The 21,435-nt window shown below is 38.3% G+C and overlaps 1 protein-coding gene across 3 annotated transcripts in view; it reads left to right on the forward strand.

Annotated features, from left to right (window-relative positions):
- TMEM161B (transmembrane protein 161B) overlaps nucleotides 1-15,632 on the forward strand; it is a 42,004-nt gene extending 26,372 nt beyond the window's left edge. For all 3 annotated transcript variants that reach the window (XM_085530406.1, XM_085530407.1, XM_015849741.3), the window contains 3 exons: nucleotides 725-899; nucleotides 2,983-3,079; nucleotides 3,898-15,632. In XM_085530406.1, the coding sequence (XP_085386532.1) occupies nucleotides 725-899; nucleotides 2,983-3,079; nucleotides 3,898-4,175 (550 nt within the window). In that variant the 3' untranslated portion in view covers nucleotides 4,176-15,632. The remainder of the gene's footprint in view (nucleotides 1-724; nucleotides 900-2,982; nucleotides 3,080-3,897) is intronic.
- Nucleotides 15,633-21,435: the final 5,803 nt, after the last annotated feature.

Here is a 21,435-nt window from a genome sequence, read left to right on the forward strand (position 1 = left end):
GTGTCACTTAATGTCAGTGGATCATTATTTTTTTTTTTGCATGGAGGAATTCAGTGACGCATCTTGGCTTCATATGCATTCCTGTATCAGGTGCATTTTTGGCAAACTGCCCTTTTGTTGCTGTCTGTCTCATGGCAACAAAATATAACAGAGTATGGTGGGAAGGTTCAACCTCTACTTCTGTGTCACCAATATCTGCCTCTGACATCTTGAGCCAACGTAGTAAAATAGGAGGTATGAATTTCAGAGCAGCCCTTGTAGATCTAAAAGATGCTTTAAAGATAATTTTGGAATCATTAGTCTATTACATTAAATTTGGAAATACTGATTTTTTTGCTTCCGTTTTACTTTTGAGTTTATCATTAAATGATAGTTGGTCATGCTGTAACAAGGTGTATAAGGCAGCTGAGGTTCCCATTTGCTATCTAGAACTGTGTGTATCTAAAAACCTGGAGTGACCTGAAAGTCAGTGATGTTCTGTGTACAGTACTCAAATTTAGTCATTCAAGAGCTGTTATTGTTTGCACACTGATGTACTAAAGTAAGGGAATTTAATGCTGTTTTGGGGCTTTCAAGAAGTTACAGTACAGAGAGAAATAGATGGAAATGAATACTCATTTGCACATTAATTTTGTAACCATGGATTATGCCTGAAGTATTTCTGATCATATGTCTGAAGATTTCTTTACAGAAGATGCATTACTTCTTATTTTTTAATCTGCAGAATGTCAGAAGATACATTTGACACCATGAGGTTGTGGATTATAATCCTGCTGTGTGCTTTACGATTGGCTATGATGCGCAGCCATTTGCAGGCCTACCTGAATTTAGCACAGAAAAGCGTGGATCAGATGAAAAAGGAAGCTGGCAGAATAAGCACAGTAGATTTACAAAAAATGGTAAGTACAGTGGGACTGCGGCTACAAATTTGGAGTGCTTGCTCTTTTTAGTTTGCTTTTTTTCCAGTTTGTTGTGTCTTCTGTGGCACCAGGGCTGAAATCTGAATGAAGCCTTCTTCTACAGAAATGGCACTAACTGAAAAATTCTGTAAATCAAAATACTCAGAGGTGTCAACAGTATTATGCAAATGCTTTATCTTAAACTGTTCATGCATTGTTGGTAGACATCCTGTTGTGTTCTTTAAAAATACCATGGCAGATGGTTTGCTTCTCTTGTTTGTGTTGCATGGATATAAGCTGTGGAGTGCAAAGGATCTGTGGCAGTTTACTGTTGTAGTGTGTGAGGATTGGGGAGAATTTGAGTTCAGAAAGAAGGGCAAAGTGCTGTTACCTAATCAGAACTGTGATTTCTAAATTAGGTCAAAATGTAAGATAGATTGTAGGTTATATATATTTGGTTCTGTAAGACCACTCTGAAATACACCTGCCTTACAACAGAACTGCCCGTTTTGTTACTGTCAAAAATGATAGGAAAAAATGGATCATTTATTTATTTATTTATTGATGAAAAAGTGCAAACTGAGAAGGTAGAAGTTTGTAAGCTTGCTGTAGAACACTGTCGTATGTTACCTGCAAACTGAACTTAAATTTTTAGTGTTGTGTGATAGTGCTTTTTTATGATCTTGCTGATCTGGGGTGTATTCAAGGGGGAATGTTGAAATATGGCACAGGATGAGGACTCCTCTCTTAGAGCTGTAGCTCTCACTAATAGTTCTGTCTTTTTTGCCGCCAGGTGTCTAACTGTTACTAGAGAACTGTGTTGTAGTTCTTTCACATTTTTAGTGCATAGCATTTGGCTTCATAGTAAACGTTAGGAAATGGAAGTAGCAATGACTGGTTATGACAGAACTGTATGTCAAAAGATGGTTGTAAATGCATAATCTTAGTTTTGAAGGCTTTCATCCTATCTGTTAAACAAAAATGTTTTCTGTTTCCTAAGTGTGTTTATCTAGTACCATCATGTCTTCTCCTTAAGAAACTCGTGGCCACTAAATACAGTTCTATCTTATTTTATCACCACGTTAGCTTTTTCTTCTTCTGGAACTCTTGCCAGTAAAATCTTTCCTAATACACCTTGTAGCAATGACCATTACTTTCTTATTTGCTCATTTTATCATATTTTATCATATATCTTACAGTATTCTCCATACTTCCTTTCTGAGCTTTTTACTTTTTTTTCTCATGTTAGTTTTTGGTGCTTGCTCATCTCAAAGCCCTTTGAGATGTTTTAGGGGTATTTCCAAAAATGTCATGTCTGCCTTCATCTTTTTTGCCACCCTGTATTCTGTTCTTTTCTGAAATCTGATTAGCTTTAATTCATTGCTTGCTTTCTATTGATTTTATGACTTTTTCTCCTCTTTATCTGATATATTCTTTTAGGTCAAAAGCTTATATGAAATATGTAATGTAAAAATCTTGAGAAAGATGGAATAGATTATGGGGAGGAGAGAGTGATAAATCTGAGTAGGTTTCAAAAAGTAATAATGTATATATGAAATAAAGACCTTCTAAGTGCTTTGTCATTGATTGCCTGCTAATGAAAAATCCTCTTGTCATTGTTTTTAAAACTGGCATTTTACGTTGGGGAGTACTAGACATGTCATGCTTTTTAACAAAATTTTTGTTTACTTTTGATGAAACTTGGGATTTTGACTGTTTTGTTTGTGTAGTTGAATTTATTTTGTAAATAACAGGATACTTACAATCAAAACTAATTTTTTGTTAGTGTATTGGAATCTTTGAACAATAGTATGCAATGTTCATAAGCAGAATTTTTCCAATTTTTGTAAAAGGGCCAATGCTTTATTTCCTTCCAAAGCTTCCTCTTAGAATTCCAAGTGCTTTGGTGAGCTTATTAGCTAGGGTTTTTCTTCACTAGTTATTTTGGAGACAGTGGGTTATACACTGAAGCACGCTGGAAAACTTTTAAAGATGTATTTGTGTGTGTGTGTTGTTTTTAATGAATTGCATGGTCATGCAGGTTTGCTCTGAACTCATCAGTGACTTTCTTCTTTCTTCCCAGGTGGCTCGAGTATTCTATTACCTTTGCGTAATTGCACTGCAATATGTTGCACCATTGGTAATGCTCCTTCACACAACTCTGCTTTTGAAAACACTAGGTAGGCAAAACTTGATGGACAAATCTGTTCTGTACAGGACGTCTATGTTTTCAAGTTGCTATAGAGAATTAGAATTTATGAGTACTTGTAATACAGAAATATGTTGTTGTTTCCTGTCATTTATAACATACTGATGTACAATTTGTAAGTTATATTCTTACCTTGCTGCTTATGACATCTGACAGTGATATGCTAATTTGATTGCTTTATTTCTGAGAAATTGTACAACAAGTGAAGCTTTTTATTTCTATTTAAATATCTGTATATTTGAAGTATTTTAAATGGGCTGTATAGAGCAGTGTTGATACAATCTTTATCTACTATTTGATTTTTTTTTTTTCCCAGTTCCTCAATTTTCAGTGGGTTATTGAAAAGAAATTGAGATAGAAGGTTCATTTCACTTACAGGAGACATGATATCACTGTTTTTTTTTCCTTCCTGATGAGGGATGTCTTTCACAGTCTGCCATGCAATAATGGCATTCTTTTTGCAAAATGTCTGCAGAGAGAGAGGCTTCATTAGGCTGCAATTCATCTCATCCTGAAGCAGACATCTATATCTAATGAGGTTAATCTTACTGGGTAGTGGCAAGTCCCAGGGCCACCGTTTCACATGTAGATGTTAGTATGTCAAAAAGTAGGATGAATCCTACCCTGATGGGTTGCTAGTATTATCAGGAAGCCATGAGGATGAAAATAGATAGTATTTACTAAGTTATAAATGTGTGTGTGTGTTTAAAAAAATATATAAAAAATACAGTGTTTAGAATGAAGAGAACTTAATTCCCTAAAAATCTATTACTTTTTTTATTTCAACAGGTAATTATTCTTGGGGCATCTACCCTGAACTGAATTCTAACACTCCAGTAGAAAACAGTTTGCTTCCCAATTCAGCTTCTTCTGAATCTCTACCAGCTGATGGAAAGATGAAAGTAACCGTAGTACAAATAACAATGGCTTTGGGAAGCCTAAAGAATATTTTCACTCCTCTCCTGTTTCGGGGACTCCTGTCGTTCCTTACCTGGTGGGTTGCTGCTTGCCTCTTTTCTACAAGCCTTTTTGGGCTTTTCTATCACCAGTACCTGACTGTGGCATGAACAGATCAACTGATAAGTTTGAAGTCAAAATCTAGATACAAACCCAGGTACCCAAGAGGAGGTGAAGAAAAAAAAGAAGAAGAAAGATATTTATGAAGAGAAAACATATCATATTTTTTAAACTCTTCCTCTGTGTTCTCAGGGTGAATATTCTTAAAATGCTTAAAATCACAACTGGGTTTGTTAGTTTTGTTACCCAAATGGTAGGTAACTAATTCAATTATAGTGGTGGGACTGATATTATGTGGCAGGCATTGGTGTGCATGTTGAAATGTTACAACTTCAGAGAATCTTGGTTTCCATAAAGAGGAAGTCGCCTTCAACGCTTAAAGAATCAGCAGTCAGTAACTGAACTGTGGAGTAGGTACTGGTCATGCTGATGGCGGCTACCTGTTGAGTAAAATATTGAAACTGAGCCATACAATGGACAGAAAAAGGGGATTTTAAAAAGTTCTGTTGGATAATTTTTGATCACTTTTCACCATGAAAAATGAAATAATCCAACAGGACAAAAGCAATGCTGTATATTACAGTAAGGAAAGTTGTATAAAATTTCAGTTTAACATGAGAGAAGTGTATGGACCTGGCAGGTATTGCTGCCTAAATATTATGCAGGAATGCTTGCACAGTGAAAGGGGAGTTATTAAAAAAAAAAAAAAATTAAAAAAAAAACAACAAAGAACAACTATATATATATATATATATATATAATTTCAGTCCCTAAGTCATTTTGAAGTAATGGCCATCTGTATTGGTGCTAATTTTGATCCACAGATTTCATTCGGATCTTTTAAAGTTTTTCTTTTTAGATGATAGATAAATTCCATTGAATTCACAGAATAATATAATTAGACTAGTGATGCCAATCAAACATTTCAAAACAATACAATTTAATCCTGCTGACTGAGAGTGTATGTATCTGTGATGTACATATATATATTATATATGAAATATATAATATATATGAAGTTATAAAATATGGAATCTTTATTTTAAATTACTGAATGTATATTACAGGGCCATGGGAGAGGGATATATATGTATCTAGTAATTTCAAGAACCCATTTGAAATGAAAATTAAATTTTTTTGAAAGTTCAGTTGAAAGGGCTATTTGTTTTTGGTGCCTCTACAAAGGTACTTAGCTATACTAAAGAACTTAGGCTGTTCTGCAAGAAGAGATCTGCTTCATCTCTTAGTCTTGAAGTTTCCGCTCTGTCAGATCATTTCCTTTAACCAGTCTAATTTCTGTTAGCTTGGCCATGCAGTAACAACTAGTATCTCTTGGCTTCAAGAATAAACTTTCTGTGTAGTGAAAGAGTTGCTGTAAGGAGGAACAGGCTTTAACTTCACAACTTTTCCTTAACTGGAGGGATAGAGCCCACATATCAAGCCATTGAGAAACAACGAGTGATGAAGCTTTGGATATTTTGCGTGATGGGATAACAGGAGTAACTATTCATATGCAGTAGCTTTTTTTAAAAGAAAAGTTAATATTACACTGCAGAGTTCAGTGCTTCTTTGACTAATATTGGCTATTTTTATGTTATTGTTCTTTTTTTTTTTTTTCCTCATGACTTTGTGTGCCACTTTAGCATATAACCAGCATTTCTAAATGAAAGAGCTTAACAAATATTAAATGTGTTGCAAACTTACCACATGGGAAAACAAACTGCCAGTGAATGCAGAAAATTCAGAGTTTACACTGGTGACAAACTGTCTTGCTTTGTCAAATACCTTTTAAGCATTTAGTAATACTAGAAGAAGATCAATGTACACCAGCTAGTACCTACTGCATGTGTCTGGGATGTCTTGAGAACACCTTGCATGATTTGACTGCTTTCATTGCAGTGTAATACGTCAGTGCTACTGGTGCTGTAAGCTTTGTCTGTTTTTTTGTTGTTGTTTTTTTTTTTTTTCACACCAGCTTTCCCTGACTAACAAGGACAAAGATTCATCTGTGTAAATTGAACTACAGTAATTTAATTCATAGACTCAGGTCTTGAAATATTCCTGGGATTTGTATTTAGATGAATAGAATGAGAAATTATAACAGGTCCAGTAATACTGGATCCAGTTTCTGTTAATTCAAGATATTTCATTAGTATAAGAATAATGCAAGCTTCTAAGTCATAGGTAGTATCCACCTTTAATGTTTCAGTCATGAAAATGCTAAAACAATGAACTGCAAATTGATTCTGATTGTAAACTTGACCCAAAAAGCTCACTGCATGAGATTGTTGCAGTTGAAGGACAGGAGTAAGCTTCAGATACTGAAGACGACTTCAAAATAATGCTAAGTAACTGTTTCCTTTGGCATAGCATGTATTCTTGAAAGCCCACAGGTAGAAATTGAAGGATGGTTACATAATACTGACTTCAGGAAAGGATTATGTGTAGCTCAGCTTTGCAGAGCTTTTGATGAGGAATCACACTGTCTTATGTCTCAGATACCATACTGTTCACAGTGAAATATGCACTGTATGATGCTAGCATTAAGATCAGTGCTTCTGGTTGTTGCTATTCTGTTGTTCCATGGAGTGGGGAGGATGACCCTCTGGTCAGCAGTTTGATCTGAATAGGAGGCGGTTTTCTTTGGTTTCATTTAATCCTTACATGAGGCTTACTAAAAACTATAATATAGCAATAAACATCTTCGAACTCTTAGGTGATGGTGAAATGGGAGGAAGTAAATTGCTGTGGTTGCGAGCAACACATTTTATAACTGCCTGATATGATATGCTCAGAAGTGACTTTTAGAATAAAATATCAGCCTTGATAGTTCTGACTTCCATGTGTATTATGTAAACTAAGTAGTATCTGCTCACTTGTTCAGGATGTCCTTTTAAAACAGCAGCTGGCAAATGCTTCCCCCCTACACCACCATCCCCAGAGAGCTTTATTGGCACTTTGTGAGGAAAAAGCAGCTTTGCAGAAATGAAAAAACAGGTAAAACAAGACTGAATAGCTTGTAGTTTTTATTTAGTATTCTTGTTTTTTTCTTCACTACCTACTTCATTTTTGAGAGGGTTCAGAAGGAAAGATGCCTTTGATGAAGTCCAGATCTACCATTATCACTCTGGTAATGTGAGTTGTTGGCCTGGAATTTTTTCTTTTTTTCTTCTGTCCACAACTTTTTCCTTACATTAACTATGAAGAACAGACCTGGCTGGATTAGTTAATATTTGTATTTTGATTTTTGTTTTGTTATGGCTTGGAATTAATTGATCATTGCAGGATTCGTTCTTGTGAATAATTCAAGTGACACCAAAGTCCAGCTGGAATGTGAACAGAGACTAAAACTCTTTTTCTATTGCAATTGTCCCTTTAGACAAAGTTAGAATAATACTAAATCCATGTCTTCCAGCAAGATTCAGGATAGTCCAAATGTAACACCTGGGCTAGAGAAGTTGAGTAGAAAGAGGAGGTGGGACTGTAACAAGCCTGCTTTTCCACTTTGCAGGCAGTATTCTCAGGCAGCGCTTGACCTTCAGTGATAATCTGAGAGACTCTGGGATTTTCCAGGTGTTGAAGGAACTCTGGCAGTTTTTTTCTCTTCCTGTCTTCTCTTGCACGAGAAGCAAACACGAGAAATAAGTATTAAATCAGTACAGGAGAAGATCCTTGTACAGAAGGACATGCTTTAGAAAACACATTTTTATGGCAATTGTTCTTCATCTTCTTGCTACCCACAAATACTGGAAGATAAGTGGATAGAGATGTGTTCTTACCTGAACTGTAAAGTCATACTACAAAAGATGCCGTCAAGATACATCAGCTATGCAAGTAGGTAGCATAACTTTAATGTACAGATAGGTAGTTGTTACAGTTTTCAACTAACTTGAAAGGAGTGATTAAAATTATTATGCTGTACTGAAGTACAGCTAAATTCTAATAGAGGTCTTGGATTGAGTAGAAAATGTAAGAATATCTAATGTGAAACCGTGTAAGTCTTTTTGAAGGCTGTACAAGGTAAAATACTATGTGTGCTTTTATTCTCAAAGGATTGTTTTGGACATTGCCTTGAGTTGTTTCTCCCCCATTTCCTTCCCCCCACCCCCCGCCCCCTCCCCCCCCCCCCCCCCAAAAAAAAAAAAAAAAAAGATTTTGAGTAGATTTGAAATGTTACACATTGTTTTGGCATATGACTCAATCTGTGCCACAGAAATTCACCCTACAGTTATTGTTATCCCTAGCAAGTAAGTAGAATGTTCTGACTGAAGAATTAAGTTCATAGTACAAATAGACAATCTTGAATGAAAACCAGGCCACACAAAATGGGGTTTTCTCGTGGAAAAGTCTTTGCACTGTGGCTAAGCAAGTTCTAATAGGGGAAGTCAATAGCAGGTCCCTAGGATCATAAATCATATAGTGGTGGTAAATGCTTATCATAATGACTAAGTAAGACTGTTATTTTCAGCATCTGCATTCCAAGTCTTAAATCCCAGATGATAAGAGCAGTCTGGTAGTTGTTCTAAAGAGCATGTAGGCAACACGTACCAAATGCCTGATCTAGTTAAGACAGCCAGGCTGGCAGTCTACTGCAGAGTGATTTTTGTGCAAGTTTTTCTGTAGAAGGGACTGCTATGCTTTATGGTGCGGGTAGTGCAAGTCCTGTATTGGTGGTGTATCTAACCTTCGCTCCCACTAATAGTCTGAAAGGATTTCTGCTCTGTGGGAGAGAGATCGTGACGCCAAGATATTATTCCAAGGCTGCTTTTACTGAAATCTGTATATGCTGCACTTAACGTTTTCAAGTCTCTCGCTGTGGACTGCCAGGAGAGTTAACGCTACACTGGACGCTTCATGCCAGTGTACATGTATTTTTATAACTTTGATTTTTGTGGCATTTTTAATGGAAATTATTTTTTAATCCTGTTACCATCAGTCATGTTTTAATTCTTTATTAATATCAGTGCCTGCAGCTAGAAGTAAAATACTTCTACACTCAACATTTTTTTTAAAACTTGATTTCCAGACTGGAGTGCTAGCAAGTGTGCAGTTTTATATTGGTTTCTGTAATCCACCTGTAAATATCAAACTATTTTCACCTGCTGTCAAAACATCAATCAAGACTAAAGGAGGAGGTTTGGATTTGCAGTATTCAGTAGCATTGTGTCCTTATGACTCTGCTATTAAAACAAGCAGACACAAAAGCACAGGCAAACAAAATGTAGATTTTAGAAGTAGCTTTTTATAAACTCCTTAGTAGTTTTTATTTTAGTGATGTGCTAAATATTTTTTAAAGCTTGTCTTAATATATCTTCGTAAAGTCAACTTTTTTTCTCTTTTCTTCTCTTCATTTTGTCTGTTCACAAAGGGAACTTTGCTTCCCTTCTATGCCCTAATTTTCCAGAATTAATTGTATTTTAGATTAAAAACAAGAAAAAAAAAACTTACTGTGTAACTGCAGTTCATACCTGTGTCACGATGTGCCAACAGTCTTTTGTTTTGGATGTCTTCAATCATTCTCTTGTCCCACCATTATCGTTCTTATGTGTTGTTAGTCCATGCGGTTTCCTAGAAAAAATCCACATGGGGAAAAAAGAAGTCTGTATAAGCAATGCTAGGGCACTTTGTGTAATGTTACAACTGTTGTATTTATGTGACTGAATACTAATGTAAACATACTATTAAATGATTTAAGCCTAAAAATTCCTATAAGATAGACTTGTTACAAATTACACAGGAAACACCCTCCAGGTTGTAAATATTTGACTTCAGCGTCTCTGTTGCTGGGTTCATGCATAAATTGTGTTTCTGTTTTGTCTTAAAGAGTATTTTCCTGTTTTTTTTAAGTGAAAAGCACATAGTACTGTATGATACTGAACAAATCTGAGAATAGAGGGTCTCCCCATCCACCATTTCAGAATTTGCCAAGTGGAAAAGACTCTTGTATTTTTAATGCAAATTTTAGTTTCCTATTACTGCTAGATTACTTCTAAACCATAGTTAGAGCTTTACAAAGTATTATGATTAGCATGCCTCATAGTGAAGGTGTTATGAAATGGATGTTGCGTTATATAGACCTCTTCTGACCAGTGTTGCATTGCCTGCTGTTTAAAAAACAAGTTCTCATTTCCTGTGTGCTTTTGGAGTTCATCAGGATATAGAAGCAGGAGGGTGCAATGCAAATTGGAAAAGCTGAGGAGATTTTGTATTTGGTGGATTGTTGGCACTTTATTTTTTCTCTTAAAGTCAGTGGGGATAATACTTAGGTGCAATTAATACAAATAATAAACAATCTAAAGAAATGTCATATTCTTTTCGTGCACCGTAGACTAAAGTGCCTAAACATGGGTGAGGTCTGTAGAAGACATGCATTAAACTTCTTGCATGTATCTTTGCGGTCATTGTGCTAAATAACAGGTCAGTCTTTGGAAAGAAATGCATGGACTGCTAGTCCTAAAAAAAGGGGATATGATAAAATAAATTCTTTCCATACAGCTTTTGGTATATAGAATGTCTGTATATTTACAGGTCATTATGCACTGGAGGCAAATAAGATTTTGAAGAAATCTTTTCCATTTTTGTTACTTTGGTGATATAATGTGACAACCCACATATGCACATTCAGTTTTCTTGCTTTTCTGTGATTCAAGGAAAGAACTGGCACAACTTGGAAACAGTTGACTTTAGTAAAGTTTTGTAGTGGCACCCTTGGTACTGCTCATGCCCTACTTCTGCAGTTAGCTTTGACTTGGGTAAGTAGCTCTGCTTGAGAACAGAAAGACCACCCTGAATTTCACCACGTCTGTATGGTTTTGGGCTACAACAGAGGTGGATTGTGATGTGACTGGGACTGAGGAAAGAGGAGGCTCCAGTTATATGGGCCAATTTTTAGAATGCTTTTAGAGTAACTGAATAGCAAACTCATCTGTAGCTGTCAGCTACTTCCTTGCCTGTGAAAATGGTGAGCAGTGGTAAATCATCTGGTCTGACTGGGGAGCTTGGGCAGGGGGATGGGGGAAGAACACTGAGAAGCCTGCCTTTGAGTAAATTATCTCTAAACATGAAGTGCTTGTAAGCTGAAATGTTGTTATAGGTTTAAATCTACCAAAGGAAGCCTTCCTCCAAGGAAGCCTTATAAAACCATTTTGAGCTTTTAGCTCTGAGAAGTGGCTTTAGTAACCTGTGCTGTATGTAGAACACTGTAGGGGAACACTCGCTCCAGTAAGCATGCTAAACATTTCCTTACACTGTGTGTAAGAGATTGTTGCTTGTTATTTTACTGCAGAGCGTTAAGAAGCTGGTTTTGTCTTGTTTGTAAGTGTTAGCGTATACCAGGCAGATTTCTTTTCATGTAAAAGTAGTAAAAGATGGTTTGTTGTCTAGAAACCTAAAACCATTAACATCAATAAATGCTGTGAGTTGAAGCAAGATCATGCTTTATTATTCCTATAGTAATTCTGGTGAAATGCTATAATTTATATTTGTTTTTATAATGCACACGTCATTAAATTTGTGTTTATTAGTTACTAGTGGTAATACCACAGCAAATAAGAAGAAACTGTGATATCTGCTGTGTATTGAGTGCCCCATCAACTCGCCTTTGTAAAGCATTGGTCAGTGTGAGACATTCAGTGTCTACTACAGTTATGCTAACACAGTATTTAGCATCCCTACATGTACTCTGCATGTCTTTGCATTTGTGCACTGTAGAAGGATAAATTGTTTCTCAGTACTTACTCTAGGTTTAAAAAAGCTTACATTATTTTATATAGTATTTCCCATATCCAAAATAGGTCAATTACTGAAGCCAAAGATCAATAAATGTTTATTGTCTATCAGTGTGGGTTTTTTTCCTATTTTGTACATCCCACTTGTTGTTTTGTACATCTCTAGACTTGCCAAGTATGGTAACCAAACTTACCTGTTTCTCTACTGGCCTAAATTACCCTCTTAAGGAATACTTTAGTATATTGTTTCTCTCCTCATTGCTTGGGGTGCAGCAGAATAATTTTCCCCCACCTGCATAAATGCAGACTGCCATAATCATGTGAGCTGAGTTGCTTTTTACCCATGAAGAACTAATTGTGTCGTGATCATAACACTGAGAAGCATTAGGTCTGAAGTGGTGTTTTGCAACCCTGATGGGTTTTTGAAAATATTTTTGGAATATTGAACTTGGTTATGCACAAATTTTTGCTCCATTCACGCACACATTGCCACGCACTGAATGAATGATTCCCATCTGCTCAGGTGGTTGTTCTTCAGCAGCAAAACATCCTTGAGGAGATGGGTCTCCTCTGATCTGCTAGCAAAGTTGTACCAAAAAAAACCCACAAAGAAACTATAATGGGAAGTGTTGCTACCCAGCAATGGCCCATGGTCCCAAGGACAGATTTTGAGCAAGGACAATTTGTTATATTCTGCAAGAAACAAAATGCATTGTGCAGACTGAGCATGAAAGCTTCCCAAAGTCATAATGACAGCAACTTTGGAAAGGAGTGTAACTGGAAAAACTGGAATTGGGTTGGAGGTGGGGAGTACACGCTTGAAAATACACAGGTTGTCTGAGCTATGAGACCTCCTCCTGGAAAAGAGCAACACACTGCAGAGAGCAGGCTGAGTTAAAATCAAGGTTAGGAGGAATGTAATGAGCTGTGGTGGGATTTGTGTGTATGTTTAATTTGGTTTTATTTGTGCAAACTAAGAATGGCATTCTTAGCAATTTGGTATCTCCATACAGCCTGAAGCATCAGTTTCAATCCCTGGAGCTGCAGCAGAATAGATGTTTTGTCTGACATGTATAAACTCTTAATTGTTTTTATAGTCTGTAATTCCAGTTCACATAATGCATTGATTCTCATGTGCTGCTTGTAGTTATCAGTGAGCACCAAAGCAGCGTAGATGGTTCGCAAGGTTTACTCTAGGCGAGGTGTCTGTGCCTTATGAAGTCTGTTGTGTTTAACCTTCAAAATGCCTTTGGCTGGAGCCCAAATGGGTAATATAGGCTGTTAACTCCACAGCATCTTACCTGTGTGCACTACGGGTAAGATAAGTGCTGTAGCACTGTGGGGCATAGACTACCAAGCAGCTTCCTGGACGATCTGTCCTTCAAGAGAACAAGAGTTGTGCATGCTCTGCTCCGAGTTAGATCACAAAGAGTTTGCAAAGAAGTTACAATACCTGCCAGACTGTTGTGTGAAGAACAGCAGCTGGAACTCAGCGGAGGCAAGGAGATGGCTTTTGTGGAGCAATGTTCCTTCTCTCACCTTCGTAGGGGATGCAAAGGGCCATTTCCTCTCCCAAACCTAATGTATGGGCTATTTCATGTTAGTAGGAAGTAATTCATCATCCTGGCTCTGGAAGAGCTCTGCAATATTTCATGCTGCTTGTAAGACCTGAGTGCTCAAAGACATCTCTGGAACTCTGTTTGCTGAGGACCAACATTTTACTTTTCCCATGGTGTAGTTTTAATGGGTCTAGGGGCAAGGCTGCTTTGTTCATGGCATATGGGGCCGCAGGTCAATTCTGTTGCTCTTGAAAGCTGAAAGGAGAACACAGCATCCTTCCTTCTGAGTGATGAACCTGACAGGCTTATTTCTGTGACCTGGATAAATAAGTAAGTAGCATTTCTTTCCACCGGTTAGAATTGAGTGTGCTTTTTCAGTGAGTGTAGAGCTAGTGTGATTTATGTTTAAAGTAATTAAAAGCAAACAGGTTGTTGTTTTGATACACGTACCTGCTCTTTAATGAGCATGGCTGCCCTGTTGCTTCCCATTCATTTGGGTTATGTTGGTAGAAGGATTTAACTGCAAGTTTTGGTCCTGAAATCCATTTCTCTTCCTTGTCTAAGCCCATTCTGTTGCACCCCTACCATCTTTCTGCTATCAGCTCAGCCAGAAGGATGCAGTAGAAAATAGACATTTTGATCTGCCTATGAAAAGCACACAGGTGCTGCTGTGCACTTCAGGACAAGAAAAATCTTCATCAAGAAAGGTGAGAACTTTCAGTGTCAGAAGTCATAGGCTAAAATACTCAAAGGCAGAATAAAAACTGCGTAAGGGAGGGCAAAAGAGCAAGACAGGCCATGAACCAGCAGCTGAAAGCTGGTGCTAGGTAAATTAGAGCAGTAAACAGCGCACTTGTAGCAGTCACTAATTGCATCACAACCTGAAGGGGTCAGTTCTCCCCTGGGTTGTCTTCAGACGCCCTCTCTATAAGCTGCCTTAGGTAAAGAAGTCATTGCTCTTCATGCAAGGATTATCAGTGAATGGTAAAGGAAAAAGCAAATGACTTTTAGTTTTCTACTAGAGACTGGGATCTGGGGACTTCTGCATTGGCATTGTTATAGCTGGATGCCATGTGACTGAGAAGGAATGTGCATTTCTTTACCACATCTGAAATCTGGTCTACGTGTTGCCATGTGTATATTACGTTCTGTCTTTGTAGTAGGATAATGAATGTCCAATAGAAAACTTTATTGGGGATTCCTTTTCTAAAGGGTGCTGAATCTTCCTGGATGCCAAGAGCAGAGCAGAATGTTGCTCTTACAGCACTGGAAGCCTTCACTTGATCTTTCTGTTCCAAGGTTCCACCTTTATGACATAAAGTTTTCAGCAAAAAACAACAACTACAAAAATACTTTTCAGTACCAGCTGCCATTTGGTGTTGGATTGTTCTGAGATGCTTTTCTCCTGAGCTGTTGCAAGACAGATATTTCCTGGCTTTGTGTTTATGTATTTCTCTTCTCTCCTTGAGTATACTTGGCACTTTGGCTCATTTATTTAGTGGTTACTACTTTGTTCAGACCATTTCTCTACATCTATTTATTACCTTAAACTCAGAGTAACAGTAACTTGGGCCTGTTAGATACTGGTTGTGTTTTCTGTTCAAATAGGCTAACAGTAATGAGAATGCTGAAGCATTTTGTCCTTAGAGGAACACGTGCACACATATGTATAAATGACTAGCACGTATGTATTTGTATGCAGGTATGTGTTTTTACATACCATCCTGTTCCATACCCCTGCCTTAACAGCAAGATGCTCATCACAGCTCTTCTGCGTCGTGCTTTGGTTGGTGTGCACCTGCTTTGTACATATATTCTGGTTTGCTTAAAAAATTCTATGCCACATTTCCTCACAGGCCTTAGTAAATAGAAAGGTTAAGGCTTAATTTCCCATTGAAGCTGCAGACAGCTTTTAATTTCTCCTTCTGACAAAACAAAACCCACTTGAACTGACCAGGCATTTCCTGCTCATATAAAATGATCTTTCTTTATTTGCTTTCTAATTCCAACTTTACTTCTGCTTTGTTTCTTTTGATTGAAGAGCATAAAAGTGTACATACATATATATATGTGTGTATATATATATATATATATGTATATATTGCAAGCTCTTTGCTGTGAGGGGATCATTATGTCTGAGAAAATGACTGCAGTAAGCCTTTCACACAAAAACATTTTGTATACTTAATAAGAAATAAAGGTGTCAAAACACTGAACGAAATTTTGTCTGCCAGTGCTTGTGTGTTGCAAAGCATGTTCTGCTGTAGGAGATGGTGCAACTGGCAGAGACCAAACACATTTATTTACTGATGGTTTTGCCATTCTGTATCCAAATAAAAAGGCCATGTGGCTGCACTGCGTGATAAGAAAGTGTTGAGAATGCCAGAAAAAAATAATGAAAATATGGTAAGTATTGATATTCTGGTTTAACTCTGTGTCTGTAGGTGGCCTCTTGTCTTAGAGGCTGAGTGCAAAGTCTTGCCCATGGGGAGGAACAACCCCAGGAAGCTCTGCAGGGAAAGCCTTGGGATGCTGATGGATGCAGTAAGTTGAATGTGAACCAGCATTTGCCCTGACTGCTAAGAATGTTGACAGCATCTGGTCTGCCATTACGCAAAGTACTGCCTGTGCAGTGAGGCAGCTGGTCCTTGCCCTCTGTTCAGTGTAGAGTCCTGTCCTGTTCTTGGCTTCCCAGTATATGGGAAACTTAGACATACTGCAGAGAGTCCAACACTGGATGACCAAGACACTGTGGGGGCCTGTAGCAGCCTCTCAGAGGCTGAGAGCTGGGCTGAGGCTCGGGGATCTCATCGGTGTCCATAAATCCCTGAAGGAAGGATGCACAGAGGATGGATCCAGGGATTTTTTCAGTGGTGCCCAGTGCCTGGACCAGAGGCACTGTGAACAACCTGGAAAACAGGAGGTTCCATCTGATGATGGGGCAGCGCTTCTGCGCTGTGTAGGTCATGGAGCTCTGGCACAGGGACCCCCAGAGGCTGTTGGGTCTCCTCCTGAAGATCTCCACAAGCTGCCTAGATGTGGGCCTGGCCTTGGGGTGTCTCTGCTGGAGCAGGGGATGGACTATGTGGATCTGGAGGTTCCTGCCAACCTCAGCTTTTCTGTGGCTCTGTGAAATGAGGCTTTATAACAAGGCTACAACACAGGCACCTACTGAGAGATTAGCCCCAGCTATCTGGCTATCCATGTACTGGCAGAACATAAGTTGTTATTACCAAAAAACTGCTGGGAACACAAGCAAGCCTTGCTCAGTCACTCGACTTGGGGCAGCATGCTTCTGCTCCGCAGCCATGCAGGACTTACCACCCTGTCCTCCATGAGGCTTTTCATAGGCTTTTCACTCCCCAGAATCTTCCTCACCACTGTTCCATGGCAAGCCCATTTTGGAGAACTTCCCTGATGTCACGTGAGAGCAAGCAAAAATAAACAAGGCAGCAGAATACTTCAGTGCAAGCATTCCAACTATTCTTTAAACCTCATGTTAAAATTACTTGAGATCCTGCAGCATCTCCTAAGTCTGTGTCCTTCCAGTGGAAAACCAGATGCAAGGGAAGGGTGTAAGCTGGATGCTGACAGATGCCTGCTGGGACATGGACCGCTAAGGCTGAAAGGGGTTGCCTGACAAATGCTAGGTATTGCTTGTGTTTCTCTTAGGCAAGCCCCCACAGGATTTGTGTTCTGGTCCTCCCCCTTCCCATGGCTTTTCTTGCCCCTTGAGTGAGTTTCCACTGATGGCTTGCACTGGCACCATTCTCCTTTTCACCTGTATTTTAGAGATAAATACCAATTTATTTTCTACACTGTATGCTCGTGGGAAGCTTGTGAGCATCAATGCTTTTTTAGTCCTTGCTGAATCAAAAGGAATAGATTTTGGTTAAATTTAAAGAGCAAAGAAACTTTAATTGAAGCATCTTTGATTAAGTGATATAGGTATTGTGCCAATTGATGCAAAATACTGTCCCAAAATGAGTGAAATTCCGGCTTTATGCTCATGTTGCAAACCACAGTTGAGCACATCCTGCATTGATGTGCACAGCACTACCCCAGTCCTGTTTAGAACTCAGTTCTTGTCCTTGCAGACATCTCTGTTGTTTCGTGTCTTTTAAGAGTAAGGGTGCTTTATCCCACACCTGCTGTGCTATAACAAGCTTCAATGGCCTGTCTCTCTGCAGGCCTGTTTATATGGACAAGGGCAAAAGGATTTTTTTGCAGTAACAGCAGAAGCTCATATACTTGCTAACTACAGCGATGAGCAGCAAGAAAGAAAATGTGTTCTGATCCAAGGAAAAGCCAAAACAGGACACTGCTCAAGGAACTAAAATATTTGTCAGTTACACTTTTACTTGAGTCACAATGAAATTTCCACCCATGCACCGATGTTCCTTTGGCTTAATAGCTAAATTGCGACACCTACACAACTGATGGTTACAAACATCTGACCTACACAATTCAATACTGCTCTCTGCTGTGAGGTATGAGTTATTGGACCTATACTAACTGTAACACACTTTCTCTGTTACTTTCAGTACCCGACACAGCATGCTTCAGTGTGTGCATCTTCTCCCTCTTCTGACCAGCAGACACTTTCACAGTTAAGGGGGAGATCCCTTGAGATTGTGGAGCCCTTCTGGGATTTATTTGTGTTCAGGGAGTGGGGAATTAAATATAATATCTTTGTCAGCCTTGCAAAAGAAAACTGAAGTTATTTTAATTCAAACAGTTTTCTGAACTTTGATTGCGAAGGAATGCAGGAGAATAATTTCATTTACCCTCAAGTCCTAGTGACCTTCCTTTTATTATTATTATTTTTTGCACTTAGTGAATAACGCAATGGACAAGAGAAAAATACAGGACAGTCTCACACATGAGCTTGACCAACATCTCTGCTTATCAGCACCTGGCATTTACGTGACCCCCTGGTTGGGGTGCAGGACCTGGAAAGAAAAGTGACATGAAGCCAATCAGATTTTCTTGTTGAGGATAAATGGCAAAGGCTCCTGCTCTGGCTGTTCCAGGCTGTCTTGGAGGCTGCCTTGCAACAAGCCAGAGCCACCTCTCTTCCTCTGGGCTGCTCTAACAAGCTTATGGGCTGTTTGTGTTGCGACCTCCTGATCACTTTTTCTGTCATTTTTCATAGCATAATACAACCATTTGAGTTGGAAGGGGGCCCTAAAGGACCAACTCCTATACCATGAACAGGGACACCTATAGCTCGATTAGGTTGCTCACAACCCCCTCCAGCCTGACCTTGAGTGTCTCCAGGGATGAAGCATCCATCACCTCTAGGAAAACTGTTCCAGTGCCTCTCCACCCTCACTGTAAAAACTTCTTCCTTACCTTCCTTACCTATCCTATCTAAATATCCCCTCTTTTACTTTGAAACCATTTCGATTTCAACCAAATGGCCTCTGCCCAGCCTGGTTTTAAAGACTGGTGGGTGAGCAATGAATTAACCAACTAGCTAACTAATTAACTAACTATCCAACTTGCTAGCTAGCTGGGGTGCGTCAGTGCTAACATTATGCCAGTAAGCTCCTGCACCCTATGTGCAGATGAAGGTGATGGGATTGTTCACATGCTTTATGTTAAGCATAATTAACTATGCTTAATTGAAATATCTTTAATTAAACATAATTAAGTGTGCTCAATTACTAAACTAAAAATGCTCTTCGTCAGACTAAAGTGTTTCTGAAGTAGAAGATAATTAATATCCTTGTATTTCTGTGCTTGTACTCACATTTTTAGCCAGATCATTTCATACAAGGTCTGACTTGTTACAGTGGAAATACTGGAGGATGTTCAAATAGTGTAACTTCAGCCTATTGCAACCCGTTCTGAGAAATTAGATCCTTAAGCTCTATGTGAGCTCTGAACAAAGCAACCACTCCAGAAATAAAATAAACAGAAGAGTATGTAAGCCAGCTTATAGTTGTTTACTGTTAGTAAGCATTGCTGCATAAAAACCAAGAGCCCTAAGGAAACAAAGAAAGAAAAGGAAAAAAAAAAAAAAAAAGAAAGTAAGATAACTATATATATTAATTAATTAAGTAAGAGCATCCTACAAACTCTCCTCTCCTCTCCTCAGCAGCCCATGGGAGGGCTGAACTTGTTGGCTTTTTAGGAAGGTGTGGATCTGGGAAATGTGAAATTTTGTTTATAAATAGTTGTAAATGTAATAACTTGAGTCCTGTAAGTGTTCATATTATCACTTTATCACAAATGAAATAGAAAGGATCTGATCCTCAATAATTGTATGAAACATTTGTTTTAATAAAATCAGTTTCCTAGCAAAAATACACTGTAGGGCAAGCAGTGAGAGAAGCAGCATTGCCACACATCTCGGGCTGCTGGGGACAACGAGCAAGGTGGGCTGTGAGCCAGAGGAATCCAGTCTTGTTGGGATTTCCTAAAATCATCCCAAATTGCCATAGGAATTTCAGCAATCATCTCGATGTCTTTCCTAACTTGTGGCAGGAGATATCCACTCTGTCCACGCTGTTTTGGTTCAACAGTATCCTATAGAGCTGCAGCAGAGGTTTGGAACATCACCATTGGAGAAGCCTTCCATTGAGGTTGGTAAAGGAAGAACTCATAATGACAGAAGTCACTGATGCATTAATACTTTTCTAAATTGCACTCAGAAACACAACTGATTGAGTAACAGAAGAAAACAAGTTTAATATAAACATTGAATAATAATAAAAAAAGAATTTAAAAATTACTACAGTTTTGTTGTTTTCTATCATCTTTTTCTTTACAGACTGACTTAAAAAGATTTTCATCTGTCTGATTGTTCAGTTCAAAAACCTTAATAAATAGTAATGATATTTAACATTAACTATAGGACAGAAAATGAAACCTTGTAGAAAAGAATGAAAGAGCATTCGGCTGAAGCATCACCTTTCACCTGCTCTACAGAGCCTATGGGCTGTGCTCCACGCACAGTTGGGTTGCCTCCTTTCCTGCTTGATTTCCCTGCTGCAGAACTCCAATACACTAATGTGTATGTGGACAATATATGATGTCAAAAGGGAACAATTAAAAGGGGCTTTTCAAAATTCAGCCCAAATCCCTGAAATGCTTTAAAAAAAAAGAAAAGAGCATGTTTCAGGGAGGTAGCAGGTCAAGCACCATCTGATTCTGCTTACTCTGCAGTCAGATGAGGATTTCCTTTGAAAGAAATCAGCAGGCTTTTTTCTCCACAAAGCAGAAAACAGTGACCAGGTTCTTCCACCTTGGTTTCACCAACCTTGCTCAGCTTTTGTCTGCGTGAAGACGATTTTACAGTTTAGATATATTAATTTTACTTTACAGCAGTGAAATAGTTGGAACTCCACTTTCAATGGCTGCATGAACACAGAGGTGACCATATCTGACAAACGTGGGCTTTTTTAAGCATTGCATAAAAATCAGCCTTGAGCCAAAAGGGGGAAGTGAGAGTTGAGCTGTATTTCAGCTCTTTTGAAAAGTGTGATTATTCTGACATTTTTCCAGCAAATTCTTCAGAGAGACAAAAATCTTATGCAAAATTTCATGTTATGCTTTGGAGAAATTAATGGAAAAAAAGATTCTGGGTGAAAAACGAGAGAAGAAATTATCTTCAATTTCTAAGTGAGCTACTGTTTTTAAAAGGTCATATCATGGGTTGAGAGAGATAACATGTCATTTTAACAATAATTCTCCAATGATACGTAGTTATTGTTGGAATTGAGGAGATGCTGTCACTGGCTTTTCAGAAAAGTCACCAACACCTACCAGAAGAGGTTCAGGCATACTCAGTGCTAGGAAAAGTTGCTGAATTGTGTTAGATATCTCAATGAATTTTTAGTAGATTTGAGTTAGGGATACCCTGCCTTTTTCCCAAGCAGAAATGACTGCATGAAGTTGTTTCCTTGGACTGATGTGTATGTTTTTGGTATCTGGTTATTATTATAATTCCATTGAGTATGGATTTTTTTCTTTTTGTCAGAACTTTGGCAATATTTAGTACTGGATATTATATTTTC

Source organism: Coturnix japonica, chromosome Z, assembly GCF_054131305.1.
Source record: "Coturnix japonica strain WE chromosome Z, WE-NBRP24, whole genome shotgun sequence".
In the NCBI taxonomy this organism is placed as follows: domain Eukaryota; kingdom Metazoa; phylum Chordata; class Aves; order Galliformes; family Phasianidae; genus Coturnix; species Coturnix japonica.